The sequence below is a fragment of the Pelecanus crispus genome, chromosome 5 (assembly GCF_030463565.1).
Source record: "Pelecanus crispus isolate bPelCri1 chromosome 5, bPelCri1.pri, whole genome shotgun sequence".
In the NCBI taxonomy this organism is placed as follows: domain Eukaryota; kingdom Metazoa; phylum Chordata; class Aves; order Pelecaniformes; family Pelecanidae; genus Pelecanus; species Pelecanus crispus.
This window is the reverse complement of record NC_134647.1, coordinates 13,964,620-13,988,425: the sequence shown is the minus strand read 5'-3', so window position 1 is coordinate 13,988,425 and position 23,806 is coordinate 13,964,620. Positions and strand designations below refer to the sequence as shown.

At 41.8% G+C, this 23,806-nt stretch overlaps 1 protein-coding gene across 1 annotated transcript; it reads right to left on the bottom strand.

The window, feature by feature from the left end:
* Positions 1-4,411: 4,411 nt before the first annotated feature.
* Positions 4,412-23,697, bottom strand: IQCB1 (IQ motif containing B1). The gene is made up of 13 exons (XM_075710681.1): positions 23,509-23,697; positions 22,510-22,672; positions 20,745-20,874; positions 18,415-18,508; positions 17,252-17,351; positions 16,691-16,863; positions 13,912-14,024; positions 12,703-12,812; positions 7,628-7,770; positions 7,058-7,206; positions 6,467-6,592; positions 5,930-6,086; positions 4,412-4,826 (listed from the first exon to the last, which is right to left on the bottom strand). The coding sequence occupies exons 1-13, from the start codon at positions 23,624-23,626 to the stop codon at positions 4,597-4,599; spliced, it is 1,806 nt and encodes a 601-aa protein (XP_075566796.1). The 5' UTR covers positions 23,627-23,697; the 3' UTR covers positions 4,412-4,596.
* Positions 23,698-23,806: the final 109 nt, after the last annotated feature.

Here is a 23,806-nt window from a genome sequence, read left to right as displayed (position 1 = left end):
GGCAATGCCTCCGCTTTTCCCTGTTCCCGAGCACAGAACCGAGTTGTATCCTGCATTTGCAACTCTTAATCCACCATTCATTTTAGGGGTAGCAGTGCCAGCTTGAACGCCTCTTCCCTTTCAGACAGCAAGGGCTTGGCAAACTTAGTGGTTGCTTTGACTGTTTCGAGGATGGAGTGTCGCGGCTCAGCGGCTCTGTCGTGTAATGCGAGATTGGGCTGGGTCGTCTTGTCCATCTTGTATGCGTGCATGTTCATCTTGTTCCAAACAGGCCGGTTCTGGATTGGCGAGATGCGTTCAATGAAGTTTCCCTGATCAGAATTGCTCGCTTTCATGGGTTTTATTAAGTGATCAAGTATAGGTAAAGACATTGTTTCTGTTTGAGGATATAATTAAATAGAGAACTAAATTCTGCAGGGAAAAGCTGAATTCAGAGAGAAATGAACAGCATGGCAGCCCTGAGCTCTTTCTGTCTGTTCAACATCTGATTATACAAATGTTTCTTCTTTCTGGGGCCTGTCAAACTCCCATTTCACCTTAGCAGAAGGCATTTCAGTGGCACTGGGCTCACACAGCATCCTCCACTGAAGGCTCTTAACACAAATTACAAATGCAACACATGAAACTCCTCAGTGAGCCTCATCTGAGAGAGGAAAAGACAGAGGCAGAGACAGGACGTGCTCAAGGTCACAGAGGAGTTCTCTGGCACAGCTGGGAAAAACCGCCAGAGCCGCGGTGTCCTGGCCTCGGTCCTCACCTGCCCGGCCTTGCCCTTCTGTCCCAAGGTGGCAGCCGGAGCGAAGCCAGCCCTGCCTTCAGGGAGGGCAGGGGAGAGGGCAGGCACCTGTCCTTTCCTTCCTCTTGGTATATCTGGGCCCATATGTCGCTCATTTAGTAAACAATCTCTTTATTAAAAGAGTTTTTCACTGTACAAGGACGCCTGGAGGATGACCCGGTGTTACTGTGCTATAAAGAAGGATGATAAGGAGAACTTGGAGACCAATTGCGATGATCTTTACAGCTCCCCCTGCAAAGAGCTGCCTTCTTTTCTGATGCATGTTAATTTATAAATAGGCCCGGCTCCGCTACTTGGAGAAAGCTTTCATTTCTCCTTGTACTTGACGTATGTGACACTCTGCAGTGGAGAGCAGATGTTTGTACCAGATTCCACTCCCACGGAAATCAGCAGTAGAAGACTCGGAGGCGAGAGGTGAAATAGCACGGGGGTTACCTCCGGTCCTCAGCTTGGAGCTCCTGTTACAGCCAGTCTGAAAGGCCAGGAGACGCCCTTGGACTTAGCAGCGTAGTCTCAAGCGCATGCCTGTGGCTCTGCTGGAGGTGAGCATCCTGTTGTTTCCAGAGTCCAGTTACAGCTAAAGCTGGAAAAAAAACCCCATAACTGTCTGCATAAACAGGAATTTTCCTCAGTTGCAGGAGCCAGCAGAGGACACTGCTTTGTCTGAGGCTCTGAAAGGGCTGAGTGATTTTATTTTTTTGTTCCTTTTGCTGCCTTCTTCCTGCTCCATGACTCTGGTGGCACCCTCAGCAGGAGAACAGTCGCTGTCCCTTCTTTTTTATCCATATCCATCAGAGGATTTTGGTTTCCAGATTGTTTGCTGCTGCTGAAGCTGTGTAGCAATAACACTCCTATATAGCTTTACTTAAGGGAGGGAAGAAACAAAACCACATGACAAATTGGTCCAATTTATCACAGCAACAGAAACCTGCAATTCAGCTAAATCGCCCCCACAGGCCAGCTTAGACGACGTCAATATTTAATGACCTGAGCGTCGCTGCCTTCGCGGCTCCGGCTGCACCCCTGCCCCTCTCACGTCACAGCGTGCCCCCCGCGGGGCATCGCTCCGCCGGCGGGCAGGGCGCCCCCGCGCATCCTCTGGGGTGAGCAGGGTCCATCTTCAGGCTGCCGGGGCAGGGCTGCTTGCTCTCCAAAGCGGCACAGCCCAGACCTGCTGGGCACGACCAAATTCTGCCCCTTTTCCTACCTGGCTGGACCACCTGCGCTGCACGTTTATGCCCGAGTAACAGCTCCCAGCTTTCTGGGCATGCCTGTGGCAAGCAGACAAGCGGGAGCAGGACTGGACCCATCTCAGCTCACGGCCTCTCCTACAGTCTTTTTTTGGGTGATCGTGTAACCCAGACAGTACTGTTCACCTGGTAGCAGGCTGGAGGTGGCTTCTGTTCAGCTGTCTACATCTGTTCCCATGATTCAGGCAGGAGTATTTTATCCCAGAAGGAGCTGCAGTGAAATAAATTGCCAGCAACATGTCCTGCACATGGTGCAGGAGGACCTGAAAAGAGGATGAGCCAAGCTATGCCAAATCCTTCCCACCCGTGAGCAAAGCAAGGCAGCAGGGGAGGTTGGGGATCTCTTTTGCTGGGCCCAGGCTCCAAGCTGGCCACAGCGATGGGCATCCGAGTGCATCTCCCAGCTCTGCCCTGGCATGCTGCAGTGGCTCCTTTCTGGCTTGTTCTGCCTGGGGCAGCAACGGGAACAAGTGACAGGTTCTACAGTTATATATGGCCATAGCCATGTTCCCTCAAGGCTCTCTTGCCTCAGTTTCCCTGGTCTGTAAAACAGAGATGACTGAGATGATCTGGTAACAAGCACCAAGTAAAAAGAGGCATTTTTATTTATCAGGGCAGTGGTGGGGTGGGGGAATTTGCACTGCTGGGCTGGTAATAAATGACCCAGCAACTTGAACTCCTCCAGCAAGACTGCACCTTCCACCAGCCTCTCTGTTCACTTAAAAAATCCATTATGCAGCAAATTGCATATTCCAAAGGGGGAGTTCATTATCCACTCCAATGGCAGTGAGTGGCAGAGGCCATTACCATTACAATAAATGGCTTTTTGGTTAAGATGGCTCTATAATTCACATATTTAACATGGCGGGGGGGGGGGGTCATCTCTTTACATCAAATACATTAAGCAAAGCACCTTTGTGAACATCCCCCTGCGCTAAAGAGCTGTTATAATGAGGGTGATTAGGAATAAACATAACAGCAGAGGCTGCTGTCTCAAAATAGTGTGGGTCAGTGGCCGCAGGGCAGAGGGGACCTCAGGGCACTGAGGACTTGCGTATTTGTGAGGGAACAGCTGGCTTGCTGCAGTCCATCCAGAGATGCTGGGCCTCTTCCAGTTCCAGAGCTTGGCAGCTGCTAGGGGTAGCTTCCATCCCCTGGAGCGCTCGGTGACTGACCCCCAGCCCCTCTGCTCTGGGGGTTGTAGGGCACCTGTCTCATTATGGCCATGGCCTAATACTAAAAGCAGGGCTGTGCAGAACAACATATAACTCAACAGACACATGCAAGTGCCCTGGCAGATACTTAATGGATTGTTCCACCAGTTAACTCTCCAAGAAAGGAACTGAGAGCCAATTCAGTGCCTTCCAAATCACAGCTCTGTTAAAAAAATTAAAATAGAGCACAGCTCTTCCTCTTGGCAGCTGTCCAGTTATTAATTTCAATGTATCAGCTGCATCTGAATGGGCTTGGGCTTCATCCCACTATTTCTATTTATTTGTTTTCCATTCATCTCCACTAAAATTAAAACTGAAAACCTAGAGAGAATGGAAAACAAACATGCTGAAACAGTATTGCTGCCCACATACAATTGGCCAAAATCACTGCACTTTTTCCTCCTCTGCAGTGAGGTTAAGATCTAATTCTTAAGACTGTCTGGGCCTCTCACCTAAAAAATAGTGCAGGCACCTACAGCACTACCTGCAGCCTTGAGTTCTCCTTGCTTTGTGGGCACATGGGTAAGCAGCAGCCTTTGGCCCTCAACTGTTGGTTTTTACTGTGTACGGGGTCACAGTGACTGCAGAGGCCCGGTGCTGGAGACCTTTCTGGATTAAAAAGCATCTGTGTGGTTTAAGAAGACAGAGCTGGTGGTCCAGATGGTCACACTGAGGCTACAATCCCATATAACTGCTGGGACTGAGCCCATGTTACAATGCACTGCACTGATTGTGGAAAGAATGGCATGCTTTTAAAGGAAAACACATATAATCCAAGAATATTGGCATTTTGTTCCTCCCCTTTCCTCTTTGCCTTGTTGCTATCACGAGGCTGGTGGAGCCTTGCCTGTGCTGACTGGAGTTACCCATTCTACTCCGCTGTACGCACCCAGCCTGCCTAGCGCTTACTTGGCTTCTTACTGGTGTCTTGGTTTGTTCTGAACCCATCTTTATCTCAGAGCACATCACCTGATAAAATGTTTTGCTATAAAAGCCCAGGCTTTTACAATGGTGTGATTCTTTACGCATCCAAGTATGAATAAGAACTGAAAAGCCAAAGGTTACAAATTTACTTTTAAAGTGATACAAATTACAAAATATCATCATTTACAACTACAGTATTTAAATCCTATTTGCATCAGCACAATTAATAGGATCTAACTGTTGACATACAGGAAAAGACTCTTAATAAGTAAAATGCACTAAAATAAGGCTTTGGTCTTTTTCAGTGCTTTGTCTTACAATTCAAGTGTTTTCCTTTTTTAAAAACACACGTAAGTGAATGCATAGTGCAAGGTATGAGTCTGGCTGAGTAAGAAATTCTTCTGCCTGTTACCTAAAAGGATTTCCTTCCACCAACAAATAGAGTTCCCAGTTCTGCGTTTAGGGCATCATCAGGAATGACGTCATCCTCCACAAACTCATCTCCAAGCTTCTTCCACCATGGCCAGCGAGTGTATTTCAGCATAGTGTTGTGGGATTGTCTTGCCTTGGTAGCTACAGGGACTGATCGACTCATGAAGACATCAAGATCTTTTTCTGTGGTCTCTGCTAACCCTGGAGCATCTGTAAGAACAAGGAGAACAGTTTTCTGTATTTTGTTTTTTATGCTGTGGTATTATGAGTATTTCAAACAAAAAAAGAAAGAGCACTACCCTTCCACTTCCACTGTCCTAGGTCACTCCTTTCCCCATGCTGGCATTACAATTTTATGGATGCATGATAAACCTGATTGGAGAAGCGATCCAAAAATCCAAAGCTAACCTGAAAAAATAAATACATAATGGGGAGGGAGAAGAACGGGCGAAAAGCAGGACTACTTCATTCAGGTGCAGTGGTGGCATCCACCAAAATGAGTTCTTGTGAAACTACGACCTAACAGAGAATCTCCTGGTCGCTACTGCCGGATCAGCGCTCCTGGCGCAGGGTGACATCAGTGTAGTGTTTCCACCGCTCTGGCGCAGCAGTGCTGCGTATTCCCTGCCTGGGGGACCCAGCTCAGCGTAAGAGTGTGTTGCTGATTTGCCTGGTCAGGGAGCAACGCGCTGCAGTGACACAGCACGTGACAAACTAAGTAATGGAATTCAGTAACTTGCTGAATTCTGTCCTGCTTGGGTGCTCTCTGGTGGCTGCAGTTTGCTATTCTCACTCTTTCACTCCAGGCTACTTGTCTGGAATTAAGATGGCACAATAGCGAATTCTGTTTCAAATAAAGCCAGGCCAGGGAAAATGAAAATATGACTCGGAATTCATAGCTCAAAGATTTCCTTCTTTATCTGGCAGAGGTGAGAGCGCTTCAACCCGCAGCTTACTTACAACACAAGAAAACGGAACAAAGCAAAACAAATGTAGAGGAAGAGGTTCTGTGAGATCCCCTTCTTAGAAATTTTAATGCCTTTTACTGGGCCACTGCTTTTCTTGTGAACATATCAGAGAGAGACTTCTAGCAGAAGAATAAGCTGCTCCTTGAAAAGCAGGTGTATATACTTCACCTATAGCAACACCTAGGTAATCTCCAACGAAGCCTGAATCTCACAATAAGGCATATGGCAAAGGAAGAAAGATATTTCAGTTCTGAAATGAGGCTTTACAACTGTTCCCTCTAATTTTCTCTCTAAATTAGTTTAATCCAAATGGTAATCAAAACTATGACCAGAGCAGTCACATACTCATTAGCAGCTCCACATCGGTGTTGACCTGAGCCAGTAATGTCTCTCTCCGCTGCGCTGCTCTCTGCTCCAGTCTGCTCCTCAACAGGAACTGTGCCAGCTTTTCCTGGGCCTGCATATGTAATTCTTTACTCATTTCTTCTGACATTTGGGAAGCCTGGAGGAAAATAACAGTTTATTACCATTAGGAGCTGGTTATTTTAAATCTTTTGGGGGCAGAATAATGCCTAAACAAGGAATGCAAATGCTGTTCTTAATCATTAACTTAATAATTTTGCTTCCTCTGCAGCTCTCTCCAAAACTATCCATCATCAAGTATATAAATTTTCCAATTACAGTTTGCTTTGACCCTTTTTATTAGATTAATGGTTAAAATCCCCAATATCCTAGTATCTTACTCTCTAATAAGCAGGGTTAATATACGCATACCTCACATGGATTATCTTGATCAGAATTTATGAAGCTGAATATATTTCATCCCTACAATATTTCATGTTGCATCATTAATGCGAATTATGAAATGACTAAGAAACAGACCGGATGCAATTTGATGTAGTCATCCACCTTCTGCTGCAAAGCTAGTCTCTGCTCATCAGTCAGTCCCTTGGGATTTTTCCAAGGAGAGAGTCTCCTCCTTCTTCGTTTTTCCAAGAATTTACAAGCCTTTGTAAAGAACATATGAGAATATGACAATCACAGACAGGAAGTTTGTCTTCTCGCTTTGTTTGTAATCAATCAGTGAAAGAAAAATGTTTCAGTACTGCATCTGTTAAAGCATAAATTTAGCTATGATGCTAAAAAGACAACATACAACGGTCAGCATGAATACTAAATAGTAAGTAAGAACATTCACAATAAATTAGTGACTCATCTGTAGTGTGGTGAAATTCCAACCTTAGGTTTCAAAGTGGCAGCTCTTATATTTTAGTTACAAGACCGTATCAGGCTTTGTAACCTATGCAAGGTTTAACCCATCTAAGCAACTTGTGGCTCTAGACTATCATCCTCTGAATAATTTTTTAATAAATTATGACTACATCAACAGTAAGAGAATCAACAGAGCTTTTTGAGGCATCGCAATAATCCACTCAGTTCTATCGAACATTAGAACAAAGTATATGTACTTACTGCTCTCTGAATGACGACAGCTGCTTTATGCTCCTTAAGAGATTGCCTCTGTCGATGAAAATTTCTTCTTGCTCTATACCCTCGCCAGAATCTCTGGATAGTTAATGCTGATTTCCCCTCCATTTCCTCCATGTACTTATTTACCTGACCTACAAATGTAACAAAAATCCAGCTAAAAGACTGTGGGTTGGGATCTCTTTAACAATTTGCATTTTTAATCCCCAAATTAGATAGTCCCAAAAAAAAGCTTGGGTGCTATCAGTTAAACACCCCTCTTCATCAAAGGTCCACTAGCTGCGGGCCACACTTGTAGCTGCAATGGAGCTACAAGATGTAGCTGCAGTGGAACACAAGAAAACTGGGTCTCCCTTTCTCCTGCACCATTTTGAAGGCAGCAGATCTTGATCAGTAGTTACTGAGCCCTGGTAGAATTAGCATGTTCTCTGTCAGATAATTGGGTCAGGAGAAGAGACAGTAAGACTACAGTGCAAACAGACATGCAATATTAGGAAATATATTTGGGGAAACTGTTCTGTTTGACCTTCTGATATAGTTTAATATAAATCATACTGGCATGGATGACTTCCAGTAAGGCCAGCTGTCGTTCATGGAAGAGTCTTATGGCCCTCTGTCTCTGAAGTTGCATTTGCAGTTTTAGAGCCTCATCTTCCTTCTGTTTTTTTAAATGCTGCAGCTCCTGTTCCCGTTTAGCTCTGCAATACACAAATACCTTAACAATTAGCTTAAGTTGTACATTTCTTAAAAGCATTTTTCTTTCTCTTTGTGTTAAATGGTCCAGCATAGAGGGAATAAATCCACAAAATAATCTGCCATCCCAGCTGTTGGCTGCAGGACCACACCAAGCAATGAGAATCACCTGCAAGCTAACAAACTACCACACTATCTACAGCCACGAAAAATTCTGAGCCAGTCACTCAATCTGGTATCAAATCAAAGAATACATTTTTAGTTAGGATAAAGTTCTAAGGGCCCTGAAGGGAACGATGCTCCACGTGGGACATTCACAGCCAGCATGAACTAGAACAACATTTTTGATCCATTATCTGGGGAAGAAGTAAAACAACATTAGCCATCTGCTCCAGTATGCACCTTTTCCAGAGTGCATCCATCAGCATGCATGGCACCTGCTTTACATAATATATACTATTATTTTTGTACCAACTGCAAGAGTAGATCAGAATGTTGGCCGTTAAGGCTCACTTCTTAAACTTGGAGGGGTTTTTTTTTCTTCCAGTAAATACAGACTGACACATTTTCCTCCATGAACTTTGTTAACAGAACACTAGGAAAGAATTTTCTTGCAAATTCTTCCTGATCTGTACTAGTTGGTGTAATTTGATGTTAGGATGTTGCCCCGCTGTGCTTGGCATCAGAAAAGCCCCGGCAGATGTTTCACAGATAAGACAACTGAAAACTCTGTAACTGGCCCTGGAGTGTTTAAGCTAATAATAGCCTGTAATCAATTATATATACACTAACATATTAATTAGAGACTAATATATTAATACCAAATATACTGATGTATTGATACTAATAATTACTGAGACCACTTCAATGTGGTCTCAGTGAAGCACGAGGAGCTGTGAGCTAGGACTCCCCCTCCCTTCACTACCTCTTCTCGTCCCAATGGACCTGACCTCATTAGCAGCTTAATGCTTGAGACTTTACAAGTTTACCCCACAATGAGGTAATGATGTGACTCCTCATCTCCTATTGCAGCAAAATCACTTGCCCACTCAGGACCTGAGTACCCCCACTGGGCGCACAGCCAGGAGTTTGGCTCTCCTTTACCATTTTTCCAGGGACAATAAAAGGAGCACCTTAATGACCAGGAAAGAGAACAAACAGAGCACAGGCATAAGGGGTGCCAGGAAGGAGAAAAAAAGGCTGCAGACTACAACTAATGTCCAGCAATCTTGGTATTGCTGCATGCCACATACCTTTAGACTCAAAGTAATATTAAGTTATTTGTGTGTTTCCCATTGCTAGTATAAGTTGAGTTGTATTTTTTCTACCAACCATACTTTCTCCTCAGTCTCCGTAACAGGGTGGGGAACCATGGGATGGAAGCTATTGTGTAAAAGAGATGCTCTGGATTTAAAGATCTGGCCCTAACTGATAAAACAGCCTCCACCACGATCTGAAAGACCATAATCCTTTTATGACAGTAATGCAGACCTGAAGCATGCCCACACATCTACCTACAGAGACAGATCATGATATATGTGATTACATAGAATGGTCTCAAGGAAACTAGAGGTTTTCAGCCCACACATTTCTGCAAATTAGAGCTGTAAATCTCTGCATTTTTAATCCAGGCAGGCACATATTATACTTCTAAGTGGAATGATGTCACAGGATCAAACAAAACTTTTGATGACATTTTCTTGATAAAACTATTAATAATTTTCCCTAGAAATTTTTATCAGCTCCAGTAGGTGGAAAACTACAAGAATGTTTAATGAACTTCTCAGATGTGCATCTGTGAAATGACCAATAGTGCCTGTCAGGTATTTAACTGTTTCTTTGATACTGATTCTTTCCCATGTAGTCTGCAAAATGCATGTTCTTCTTCATTCGCTATTCCTCCTAATGATGACATATTTGTCTGCACGAGACCCACTGTGACAGGGAAATGCCTCTGAACAGAAGCAAAATACACACGGAGTAAGACCCAAGCTTCCTTCAGCAGTTCATGGCAGAGATCAGCCTCCCTCTGATCATCTCTTTATATATATATATAAAAAAAAAGGTTTGATTTTTGACACATGATTAATACAAATTATTGCCATTTTAACAGTTCTATAATTAGCTACATAACAGTGAACTAACTTCAAGGAGAGATTACAGGCTTTAATATTCACTGAGGAGACATTTCTGAAACCACACAGTTTCAGAAGTTTATAACTTGCAGGGTTTAAGATCTTCCACTGCAGCTGCAGGTGAGCCAAGTTTGGAGTTTCAACCTCAGCCGTATTCAACCACACTTGTTCTAAAATAGATCTGTGAATATAACCAAACCCTGACTGTTAGAAATCCAAAAGTCCTCTTGAAAGTTTTTCTAAAGTCATGCTTACAGTATTCCAAACACTATTTTTCAGCAGAAAACACTAACTGCAGATTTGACCTACACAGAAGAAAACCAACACTGGAGCTGTACAGTTACTATATTGTACTCAGTACATTAGGACTGACAGAGCCATGAACACACAACTGTAAGAATATTAAGATTAATACATTTCCATTCCTCTCAATATTAAACACGTTCAAAACTCCATCTAAATGACTTAAGAACTATTTAAGAGGCACGCACTAATGCTTACAGTACTGAAAATATGATGCAAGAAAGTCAGGTCGCTTGTGGATTGATGATAGCCTTGCCACCCTTTCCCTTCTGCTTTACTATGTTATGTCTTAGCCTATCATCCAGGTTTTCTGGGCTATGATTTTGGCTTGAAGGCTTGCAAGGTGCCTGATGAGGGCAGGAATATTGGCTCCAAGGGTATGGTGGAGCAAAAAGCAGTGACAAGGACATCATTCTTGGTGTTTCAGCCAAGTTGGCCCTCAATAGATGCACTGCTTCCCCCTGCAAATCTTCCAGAATTTAATTTAAAGATTACAGCCTAGACAGTCCGATATCTTCTTAATGCCAGTCTAGATGACAAATCATAACCATCTGCTTTCTAACGCCTTGATCATAATGCAATGTGATTTGGCTAACTGATTTTTAAGATCTAGTTTTAACACAGTAGTGCTCAACATGTGCAAAAAAAAGGTTGAAAAAAACTGCTGTGGAGCCTGAATTTGATTTAGATCCCTTAACCTATGTTAAATTCACACTAAATTTCTCAAAAGAGTTAGCCTAACATGTGCTAACATTACTGCTGAAATCCTACTTCAAGCAAGACAAGCATTATTTACATAACTTCATTCTTTCTTCTGTGGCACTCCAAGGCAGAGGATACTATTTCTAAGTCATTGAAGTGACTCTGCTTCTGAGAGTCAAAGATTTAAAATATTAACGAAGAACAAGGTCTTGCAAGCACTCTACTGAGCAAACACTCTGGTCCTTGGTTTCTGTAGCACTCTGGCATGGCAGGTTGGAAACTCCAGGACAGCTCCACATTTAATTTATGGTGGAATTTTGTGTCAAGTTAACCATGAACCAGTTAACTGTTCCACCACCAGTACGTCATCTTGTAGCGCTATTTAGTGCGATTCCATGCTACAGTGTGCCACACTTTTTGGTTTCCATATGCCATAAATTTTTTACACTGAAAACACAGAAAAGCATCAAGAAGGAAGTTTTTTCATGGAGAAGTTTGGCAGCTGGGAAAGGGACAGTTGGAGCTTTTGGCACCAGAAGTGGCAGTTTGTTACTGCTGGAAAAGCACATTGTTTGGATGTTTCTGCTGAAAGAATCTGTAGTGAAACAGCTCATATTGGCATTACATTACCTTTACGTTTCAGAAATAACTGCTGACTGGAAAAAGGCATCTTCAAGATGAAGCAGCTCTTGGTCAGCCCAAACTTATGCCCTGGGACATGGGAACAAATCCTCAGGGAAGCTGTTTCCAGGAAGGACAGGAAGCGAATAGGAATAGCCAGCATAGATTTATCACAGGCAAATCATGTTTGACCTGCCTGGTTGCCTTCTGTGATGAGATGACTGGTTCTGTGGATGAGGGGAGAGCAGCAGATGTCATTCTCCTTGACTTTATCAAGGCTGCCACCACAGTCTCCCATGCAGGGCAGGGCTGACACTCAGAGGAACCTCCACAAACATAGAAAACGGGTCAACAGAAACCACATGAAGTTCAAATGGGCAGTTCTACACCTGGTACAAAATAACCTCATCAGCCAGGACAGGTTGGGCACTGACCACCTGGACAGCAGCTCTAATGAAAAGGACCTGGGGTTCCTGGTGGGTGACAAGTTGAACACGAGCCAGTAGCGTGCCCTTGCAGTAACAAAGGCTAGTTGCATTGCGGGCTGCACTAGCAAGAGCAGAGGCAGCAGGTCAAAGAAGATTATTATTTTGCTTTACTTGGCACTCTTGAGGACACACATGGAATATTGGCCACAGTCTACTGGGCCCCCCAGTAGAAGACAGATATTGACAAACTGAAGGAATAGAGACTGTTCAGACGGGGACAATTAGTGCTATGGAATGTATGATATACAAAGACAGGTGAAGAGATGGGTTTGTCAAGGCTAAAGGAAGGGAAAACTAAGTTCTGTCTTCCACTACCTAAAGGAAGGGAAGACAAAGCCAGAGTCTTAAGAGATGTACAGAAAAAGGACAAGAGGCAGCGGTAAAGAGCTGCAACAAGGGAATTCCCACTGGCTGTAATGAAGGAATTCTTCACAAGGTAAGCCATGCAGCACCAGGACAGGGACCAAGTGAGATATGGGATCTCCATCCTTGAAGACCTCCAAAACTGGAAACAGCCCCAAGCAACCAGATCCCATTTTGAGGCTGGCCCTAGTCAAGCAGGAGATTGGATTAGATGACCTAAATTTTTCCTGTGACTCTGTGACCTGAGAAAAACCAAACACAAACCAAACAAACCTTCTCACTAGAGTCTTCTCTCTAGTGCTTTTTACAATGCCATACTGTTTACCTGAAGCTTCTCTGTAAAGTGGTCACTGCTTGGGGTAGTTTTTTCAGCCTTTTCCTTGTCTGAAATCCCCTCCACATAGCCTGGATTATACAAGCTGCTTCATGCTGCCTCTGAAATTAATAAAGCAGTTGGTAGAATATTTTCCCTGCATATAAAACCACTTTATTACTGCTTGCATATTTGGAACAATCTCAACATTTGGCCAAAAACCATCAGTTTCCAGATGCACAAAAATTCAGTATTTGTAACAGCTTGGGGAATTTAAGGTCCTATAAGATGGCTATTATCATGACACCTGTACTTGCTCCAAAGGCAGCTAATCTGATAATCTGGATCAATGCTCTCTCTGGTAAACAAATGAATCTACAGCACAAATATAAAATATATATTAGCTGCATTAATCAACATTAGAAATTTGTATTTAAAACACCTAAAGCACTTGATATTTCAAATGGTGATTCAATCAAAATAGCTACACTAGAGGGGACAGACAGACAAGTTTGGACAATTAGCAGCAGGAAAAATGTTACATTTGCATTATCATCAGAAGTCACTGAAATGCAACAAACATTAAAAAAAAATCAATTCTATTCTTAAATGGAATTAACCCCCCCCCCCCCAAACCACAAAACGCCCTGCTCTGTTGAAGATGAAACCAGGTCTCTACAAACATAACACTGATTTCCTTTAAAGTATTGTCTCTGAGAAACTTGCACGTAAAATTTTGGTAAGAAGTTCATAAAACACACATTGTCTCTTTTATTGGGAACACAGCCCAGAAGGTGTTCTTACTAAACATTTTCTAAACTATATGACTTAATTCTATGTGAATGCCACCTAGAATTCAGAGATCTAAATTTGTAACACTGATGTGAGAGAAGCAAATACAGTTATTTTTGTTTTGTGGTTAGCAAAACTAATTTTTTTTTTCCCCTACAGTTGTATAGAAATCTATGGTGAATCTGCAACAGAAAGTCAATCTCTTGAGTCACAGTCCCATACCTTAATCACTGGACAATTTCTTGATGCCTTCAAAAATGATGGGGGGAAAAAATTTAATAAATAGGAAACCTAAAAATCCATTAATCTAGTGAAAAAATAACACATGCTTTGAAAAGCATCAAAGTGATAGAGTAAATCCATTCTAAACATATGTAAATCGCATGTAACCAGGATTTCACATAAAAAAGTCTCATTAAACTTCAGCACCTGCATTTCTCCTTTTCCATTGGATTGTTCCAAGTACAGCAGGTCCAAGAGTTGATTGAGATCCCTGTCAAATCCTTTGCCAGTCCACTGTTTACTTAAAAGCCCTCTTAATCCTAAGAGACAGAGAAGAAGCATGTGATACCGCTAGGTGAGTTTTTCTTTTCAGGACTTCAAACTAACAATTTTCAAGTCAAAAATCAAATCTGATTCTATGTGCAAAGGAACACTAGAGCTGAACACCATCAGTCATCTTTTGAGTTTCAATGCAGAATATTATCAATGAGTATCTGGTGCTCCAGCCATCACAGAGAAGTATTATACGGTGACTGTAATTTTGTATGTCCAAGTCACTATCCTATTGCATCTACATAACTGGCAGTTAAATTATCAATGTACTTCCAGTGTCTTATTAGTAAGTTGTTGTAAGGTACTAAAAGGACGTAAAGCACCACGCAAGTGCTAGGTTTTATTAGCACTACTTTCATACTTTTTGTAATACAACTTATTTATTTATAACTGGAATTCTTTGATGTCTTATCTGTATAGCATAGTCTAACTTTGAGTACATGTGCATCCAATCCCTGAGCAAAAATAGCTTTTTAGGTTTGCAGTAGCTAAAAAACACACTTGCGCTCCCCCCACAACACACACACGCTCCCTGTGCTGCACACAGGACACAAGCAGACAGTAACACATGCTTTTTAGTTCTGTATCAGACAAATCCCAGAGCTTGAGGGTTCTGCAGGGAGTTGGAGGAAAAAGGAAGGAGGGCAAGAAGTAGACACGTGTTTAGATAGCCTCCTGAAGAACTGCAGATTCAACCAAGGTTTCCATCTTCAAATCACTGTCCATAAGCATACGCATACACTGGGCAACTCCAACACTCATATATACTTACAGGATCTGGATATGGAGCACAAAGTCCATGCAAACAGAAATGGCACCTCTGTTCTATCACACATGCACCATTTTGGAAAGATGATGACGGTTAAATGCTTCAGGAGACAGACAGGTGAGACTCTAAATGGGAGTCAGTGGGTGCCCTAAGGCTGCCTGAGCTCTGCAAAAGCATGTAGCCTGGCTACACAAGGCAGTTCCCTCACAGAAGTCCTGTGGATCTGATGCAACCATTTGCCAGTTTCTGTACAGAGTACACAGCCATAAGCACCTCTCAGCTACTGACAGGGAGTACCTCAAGTGTGCCTCTCAGATGTGTCAACCCATGCAGACAAGAAGACCAGGCCCTCCTGGAAACTCCTGATGTAAAGACTGTGCTAGTCTTGGAGACGCGAGGTTCAGGTGATGTCCTCACCTCCGGCAGGCTGCCTTTACCGACAGAAAGCTTACTCTGAAGTACCTCATACTGGCAACAGCTCTGAGCCACTGTGAAGCCAAGTTACTTCAATGAGATGGCCAGGTGGTGGAAATGCTGTAATGCTTTCTTTGTTGCTGCTGTTCCTCAAACTATCTAAAGGATTCCAAAGCCTGAGTGAAAACTAACATAAGGACTCAAACTTAAAAAAAAAAAATAGTGGAAAGAAGCAATGTTTTTTTTCTTAGCAGAAACAGGAAATGTGTTCAGAAGAGAGATGAAGAGTCTCTAAATGACTGTGGCGTATTGTGATTCTAGAGCAATATAAAGCATAGTCCTTTGATGGAGACTTGCACCTCTTCAGACAAGCCAGCATTCTACAGCTGGGATGTTCAGACCATCACAGCAGCTTCAAAAGAATCTGCAATGTGATACAAGCCTTAGGCATGTTATACTTAATTTCATACCAAAAGGAAGCCCTCCTCTCTCAGTTCTGTAGGCGAAATGGTGGCAAAGCGCCCATCTGGTCCAGAAATTTATCTGGCTGGTACTGCCTAATAAGTAGTCAGCACAAGCGTAAAAAAAAGGGAATTGGACCTTTTTGTCTAGCACACCCACTTCTTACTGTCCTTGTTCCCAAAGGACTGAGGCTGCTCACAAGTAGTTTTGACCATCAGTAACATCCAGAATATAAAAGACCTGGCAAATATCAAAGCCTCTTTCTTAGTCTCCGTGGGCATGACAGAGGTCAAAGGGGTTTCCTGGAGCTCCCTGCTAGGCTAGAGAGAGAAACATTAAATGGGACACCACATTAAATAATGAATAACATAGAGCAAATTATATGCATACTCAGCCTCCTCATCTAAAGGCGTCAAGACAAAATGATAAACTCATTTCATGAATTCTTGGAAAGAGTTCATTCCAATCACTTGGATATCAAACAACAGTCGGCTCCTCAGAAGCAGAACAGCCCCTATCAGATAAGCAGACCTGTAACAGCCAGGGTCAGAAGTTGGCTTTAAGTAAAACTTTCATGCTTCTGGATTAGTGAGCCTTAGCACACTGGCAGATGCCTGACACGCGGCTCTTACTATGGCAGTACAGGCACCCTGCTACTAGGATCTCTCAATATACAACCTGCACAGGAAAAAAGATGTAGAATATCACATAGAAAGAAGTAAAGCCCATCAGATGGGAAGTGACAAACAGCAGCTTTAAGAGTCAAGCTGCCACATGCAGAGTCCTCAATTCACAGAAGAAAATAAATCTAGGAAACAGAAAGAGGTGCGGCACCTTAAACTATAATGAAAATGAACAGAAGAGAAGGAAAAAAAAACCCCAACACAGCACTGCAGTTTCCATCTGTATTGGATAGTTACCGAACCGAGATGGGAAACCTCCATCTTTGTATTTTTACAGTGAATATAAGAGGAGGCTGAGTGATTGGTCCCATGCATGTTTACAAACCTTTGTAGCGAGCTGTGAGTAACTTCACAAGCTGCTTGCAAAACTTTGCCACCAGCAACAGCAGTTTTGTAGCAGCATTTCCTATGACAGGATTGGTGGTGGATGAAAGCTTATAAACAAGTTCATCCAAAACAGAGTGAAGGGTCTCTTCATCAACCTGAAGCAAGACAGAACTTTAAAAAGAAGGGGGGGGGGGGGGGGGGGGGAGGGAGGGAAGGCGGGGTGGTGGACAGAATTGAAGTGTTAATTACAAACTATGAGCTTTTTAACAGTGACTTATTTTTAGATATGTCAGGCATTCAGCAAGCTAACATACCCAGCTAGCTGGACCAGCAATCTGATCCAGGCAGTACTACTGTTTCAATCAACTGATTCCCATCCCCTCAATTTAACAACCAGATAAAGAAAATAGCTATTTTTTCTATTTCTACAAAAAAGACTAGGGGAAAAAAAAAACCCACAACAATTCTTGTATATGAAAAAGTTCTATTTTATCAAGCAGTAATGAACTGAGTTTTAAATTTAAAATTTAGAAAAATCAGTGATAGAAAAACAACTAACCTATTGACCCTCAAAATATTGTGCAAAACAGACATCATTATAATTGCTGTTTCAACATCATCTGTTATTAACAACTGCAGGAAGTGATCATTTTGCAGTACTGCAAAAAAACCAAAAACAAGCAAACAAGAAATCACACAGTCAGAACCAGACTTGAAAATACCACAAAACAAATAAACTTCATTATGGAACACAAGCCACAGCAAGTAAGACCAGATACTATTTCTGGAACAAACTCTCTTTTATAATTTTTTACACTGAAACTTACTGGAATAAGTAAACTACTTCAACACCCAAAAAACATGTTGAGACCTGTTTTTCTGCCTTTGGATATCCCTCAGGCACTGGTGTTGCAATGGAATAAAAGCTTTAAACCCTTTTATGTTACACCGGTACCAGTTTCTTATTACAACAGTGGGATTATCACTGGGGCAACAATATCCGGAAAAGATAAGGACTTCAACCTTGACAGTTTGTTACACCAGGTTTATTTAATGCAAGTCCACTGATGTCACTAAAGCACCATCATTTTTATTCCAGTGTATCACTGTCTACATATTTAGTAATTTTTCTGGCCGTGTGCGTGGTTTTAGTTACACATCTTACGATCCTTAGGTTTTTTGCTATATTAGAAACAAAACCAAATTCTGCTTTTTAAAATCGGCATGATTGACATTGGTTTAATTGAAAGCTTATTTTGGTCAGAAACGTATAGTGAAGTTTGTTACATATTTGTAATACTTCCTGGGATGGCAACAACTTCCGAAATCTGTTTTCAAGTCTATCCACTTTTCAGGACCGGCAATGTACTCTGGTCAAATCTCTGCATATGTTAATCAAACATCAGTAAAAAGATCAACTGTATCTTATCAGAAAGAAAAATATTTTTTTAAGGTATAGAATTACACAGGGAAATTACAGGAAAACACTTTTAATGTCTGTCTCTGAAAGACTAGAAGGGGAACTCTTTAGTATTTCCCTTTAGTGGATCTTTTCCATTTTATATATTGCTGTTTCTGTTGGGTGGACTACTTTAAGAGATTGATTTAACATCTACTCCAATTTAGAAAACTAGGTGGAGATTAGCTTAAGAGTGGTTCTTGATACCTGTAGTTGCCATAAATAAATTTTCAAGTGTTTTGGGGGGTTTACTTTTCCCTTACCACATGCTGCTAGTTGAATATGCCCACCGAACAGCCAGCAGATGGCATCAGTTACTGTTTGGAACCAGCGTAAAAAATTTTGTTTTTCTTCATCCTAAACGAAAGAGAAGTAGGTAAAAATATGTGTATGTATCTTCACTGAGGACTTCACCTTCATGTAGTGGGAAGGTTTGTATGCTTCAAGGATTTGGAGACCAAAACCCCATCAAATTCCCAAATGAGGTTGGCGAAACTGTAGAAACCAGTCAAAAAAACAACTTGCGAGTCCTTCGAGGCCAGAGATCAATCAAGAAAATCTAAACATACTAAAAAAAGCATCAGTTCCTGAAAACATCATAACAGTGAGAGAGAAGTCTTGTTTACTCCTTAAAAAATATTTGATAGCATAGGAGGGCTAAGAAGACAAGTAATAGCTCAGTACAAACGCATCGTAGATTTAATCCACAAAGTGGGAAATACATTATATAAGATTAAAGCACAGGAAAAAAGGGTACAAAGTGGCCAAGGACACAGTTAAAATGGAAAAGGTTTCTAAAAACTGGCATGGTGAGGCTTCAGAAGCACCTCCTAGTTGGAGGTCTGGGAGCAAACACCAAACCACTATTAAGCTGATCAGTTTGCCAAACAGACCATGCTATGTGCTTGCCAGTGATAACACCGGAGGGGAAAAAACGACCAGGAAGAACCCAGGTTTTAATATGTGAATGCATATACACACGCACAGCCTAGAGTCTGTATTCCAGGTGTGAGCCACAGGCGACTGGAAATCTAAAATCTCGGTGTGTGGACAGCAAAGGGGCTTTTGATAGTACTACACTGCTGACAAATGTTGTTATGAAGCACTTTGCCTGGTACCTGCCACATTAATTGAGCCTCCAGAAATGAAACTCTGGAAAGTCTTACTCCTAGATCTGTGCTGTAAGTCCCAGCCATCAGTCATGGTTTCACTTCGTATTTGGTTCTTACTGACAATGAGAGATACAAAATCACAGCAGTAAATTAAGCTGTAATATTATCTGTTCTGTGTTTTGGCAACACGTCAGTTTCTGAAAGCTATTTCAGTGCTTCCCTTGACTTCAAAGACTTGTGCAAAAAGCAAATGAGGGCAGAATAAACTACTAATCTCCACTGGTAGAGTGGGATTTCCAAAGTTCCACTGAGCAAGCACCAAGTCTGGGTGCCCAGTCACCTCTGAGACCACAAGGTTTAAAAGCCAAAGTACTAATTATAATGTAGACTGCATTTGCATTCAAAAGAAATCTTTGCCCACAAGCATGATTCAAATAGCATGTAGGCTGAGACATAATAAGAAAGTGTGGGGGAAATTACATATTGCGGATAAGACTCGAGTCTCCTGGGATGTCATTCAGGAAGCTTCCTTCTTAAGCACTAAATGTGCTTCTAAAGTAGTGAACTAACAGAAAATATGTTACTCTACTGATAACTTTCTGAGAATTGATTGTGTTTGTGGTGTCCAGCACAATACTCCATAGGGAAACTTTGACTAAGAGCAAGAAGCCAGTGAGACAAGAAATGAGACATTAAGGGGAAATGGGGATATTAAAAGAAACTATCAGAATCCATGAGGTTGGTTATTTAAATTATTCGTGGGTTTCATTTGTTGGTTTTTTTTCTTTTGATTCTGGAACTCAGAATGCTTCAAAAGCATGAGAGAACCTAGCTGGGCAAAACCCTTCTTCTCTGTAAAGAGGGAGAGAAATGTGAGAAAGTGTCCAAATCTACAGATTCTACGAAGTCTGTCTTTGGGGTTCCCAACATGCAGGTTCAGAAACAGTGAACATTTTGGGAATTTTTTGCCAATTTCGCGGCAGAAATTCTATGGCAAAACAACTGTCAACAAATCTGATTTAAAGTCTTAAGACTTCCTAAACCTTTTCTGTAAAGCTGAATAAAGCAGTGGGAACAGAGCCGTTACAAAGACTGAACTAATTATAGGCAAAGTTAAAAAGACACTACCGTGACTGGGATGCTGCCTTTTGTAAGGCATTTTTTTCTATCATACTGCTCCAATTCTTCTATCCTACTTATAATTGCGTTCCTTCCCCCTGCCTTTAAAACTTGCAAAAAGTAGTGCCAAACTCTCTAAACAAACCTATGGTAACAAACTAGCTTTGCACACATAATGGATCAAATGCTCCACAATGACAGAGTTCTGTTTCAAAGCTCCAAGGCGTAAGAAAACTACTGTCATTTCTGGAAAATTAATTTTCATAATACAGTGTCCCTGGAATAATATCCTTCTTATACAATATGTAACCTTGGAAAGCTTACAGAGGTTCTCTGCTCTTTTAACTATGAAATGTAAATACCTTGATTGCTCGGATAAATCGTGCTTGCAAGCGTCTTCCCAAAAACAGTAGGTTGTCTATAGCTGAAGGAAGAAACTTCTTGTAAAATTCCTCAGGATCTTCTTTCACCTCTAGTCCTACACAACAATGACTGAAATGGGGAAAAAAAAATCAAGCTGAATAGTCGAGGGCCTGTTTGAACAGCTTTGAATGAATGTCACGTCATCAGAGAAGAAATGCTTCACTGGCATAGGACAATTCAACACTGAACAACAGTTAACTGCTGTGACTGGCTCCAAGGTAGCTGCCTCAAAAGGAAAAGGAATCACTGGCAGGCTGGAGACAGCAAGTATACTACTACTTATGGTACTTATGGCATGTCTCAGTTTAAAATATATCCAAGGCACTTTCTCCTTTAGCTTCGTAGGATCTATTCAGGCCCATTCCACATGCTAGGGAAGGGCTCTGATGGTCATAAAGGAAAAAAAAAAAAGGCAAAATAGAAAGGTAGACAAAAACGTGACACAGGAAACCTGATGAAGGGGGTGCAGATCAGGCAACGAAAATATGTATAAAAAAATACTACTTACCACAAAATCTTCAGCGAGTCTGTCTACAACTTTCCTCTAACTGAGGAACACATGTGGGCTAGAAATCAGTTCTTCAGATCTTAGTTTTGTTACTTTACTCACCGCAAACATGTCGGTCATTTCTGGAAGACTTTTTACAAGAAACTGCACATTTTACAACTGGGAAGCTTTTCAACTCTGTACTCCGCACTGATACTGGTGCAACAAAAGAGTCTTCCTAACTTTTTATGAATTATGCTTTCTGACATCTTATCTAGGCTTTGCTAGCTTTTTGTGAATGCACACGCATAAAGCTTTGTTTACCAAAGCCCTTGGAAAGTAAATTCTAGGCATGAAGCTGAGATTCATGTAGTTACAAAAGGACATTTTTATAGCTAAAATAAATTTCAGTTTTCTTTGCAAAATGAAATAGCTTATAGGGGATGATTTAAGTGTCACACAACTCTTGGTGATAAATTTTGCATCTCTTAGTGAAATTCCTGGCATTAAAAATTCATACTGCAGATATGGCATAAATAAGAGATGGTTGCCTAATTGCTTCATGCCTTAGAATTCTGCTCCCTAGTTAAGCCAAAATCAAGTACAACTTGGGGAAAATTTAAAACTTATTATTTTTCCTGACGACGAAGATTGAGATTGGATCACTGGGGATTTGAGTTTAAAGTTGTCTTCTTTACTAGCTATGAATCAAACTTAATTATGCCATTCGCACGACATCACTGCATCAAGCTATCTAGTCTGTATGAACTGTGTCCTCTATTATGTTTAAAATGTAAATAGATATTTAAATACAGTCAAGCCAAGCTGTGAGTCAATCAGGCTGAAGATTTTTGTAAGATGAAATCTAAGTAAACAAACTTTTAAAAATAACTGCAGTTCAAAATTAGCAATTACTGGGTAAGAACTGTGACACTGATGAGCACTGTTCACAGAAAAAGTAAAGCCAACACAAAAACTGTTCCCACCAAACAGTGTACCCAGCTCAATGAAACACAATGCGAATGAATTAAACAGGACCAATTAGGCTATGCCTGACCCCTCTGCTCTTGACTGCTCCCTGCACTTTAACCCTGGCCTTTCCTGAACAAGCCTTGTTCTGGATGGGAGCCAATGTATTACAGCTTGAAAAGAAAAAGAGCAAGATGAAAGGCCAGAACGAAAACAAGATGAAAACTTCTTAGTGACTTTTTTTTTACCTCAATATCTCTGCTAGCTGGGCAGCAGTAGCCCAGCCTCCACGCAGCCGAGAGTGGTCTTGTCTAAGGACCAGCATGCAGTATCGAGTAAGATCATAATCGTATATGTCTTGCTTAATTTTTTTGGATTCTTCACATCCCAAGGAAGGACTATTTAAAATTCCTGTGGGAAGAAAGCAGGAGAGAGACAAAGAAAGAGCATAAGATTCTGATGTGCAAGAATTTTTTTTTCCTTTTTCCAAAATGTAAGAGGAATATGTGTACACAGAGCCAGGATTAAGGTAATTCTAAGAGTGCTAACAACAGCATAAAACATTTTGTCAGCGTTTTTTACTCCTACAGTTACAATCCATTTGTTAGATTACATGACAATTGGGAACGATAGCTAAACTTAGGTTTCCATTTTCTCATTACACATTTAGTAGTAAAACATACATTACCTGGGATATAGCCCATTTGTATGAATTTCCTAGGCCAGATAAAACCACAACCACTGTGAAGCATATAGCTTCCTTATAATTACATCTCAATTTAGAACAGGACCTAACTTGTTTCTACCGCCTCTATGAGCGGTGGCTATGTGGCAAAAGGAAAGACAGGGGGAGTCACACAGGAGCTCGCAATTGCATTTTTATTTTAAGACTTAAAAATTGAATACTGACGACCACTCCGGCTCTCTACACAAAAGCACTGGGAGAAATGATTTGACGAAGTGTACGATCCTTGCCCACATCAGCAGGGGTCCTACAGACACGGTGACAGCTGAGAGGGAGAAAAAGACTTCCTCTCCGTTTCCTCCCCAGCTCCTCCTCCTTATTGTTGCCAAGCCAAATGCCACTCAATACCACTCTCAGGAAAAGCCGTATTATCAACCTTACAGAGTTTCCAGCCCTGCCAGAAATACCCAGAAAAACCTTCTGTATTTAAGGAGGCAGAAGGAAGAAGGGCTGCCAATACTTCGCTACCTCATCCTTTTATTTTAGAAACGGTATTAATTACCCTTTAACTTCAGAAGTAGCGGGGGGATGTCCTTTTCTCTGCTCTCAGTGACCTGAGCAGCTAAGGCCAGCACCCGGGGGTCCGCAGCTTCCAGCCCTGCGCTGGGCGCGTTGGCCATAGGAAACAGAGGCAGGCCCGCAATACCATCGATTCAAGCCTCTTTCCCTTTTTAACTGTTTCGGTGCAGGCGTGGGGTCCTTAAGCCACTACTTCCATCAAATCTCCAGCTCCCGCACCATCAGCTGGAAGCTGACGCTCCGCTCTGCGCCTCGGGCTGCAGGTCTCCCCCTGAGGAAGG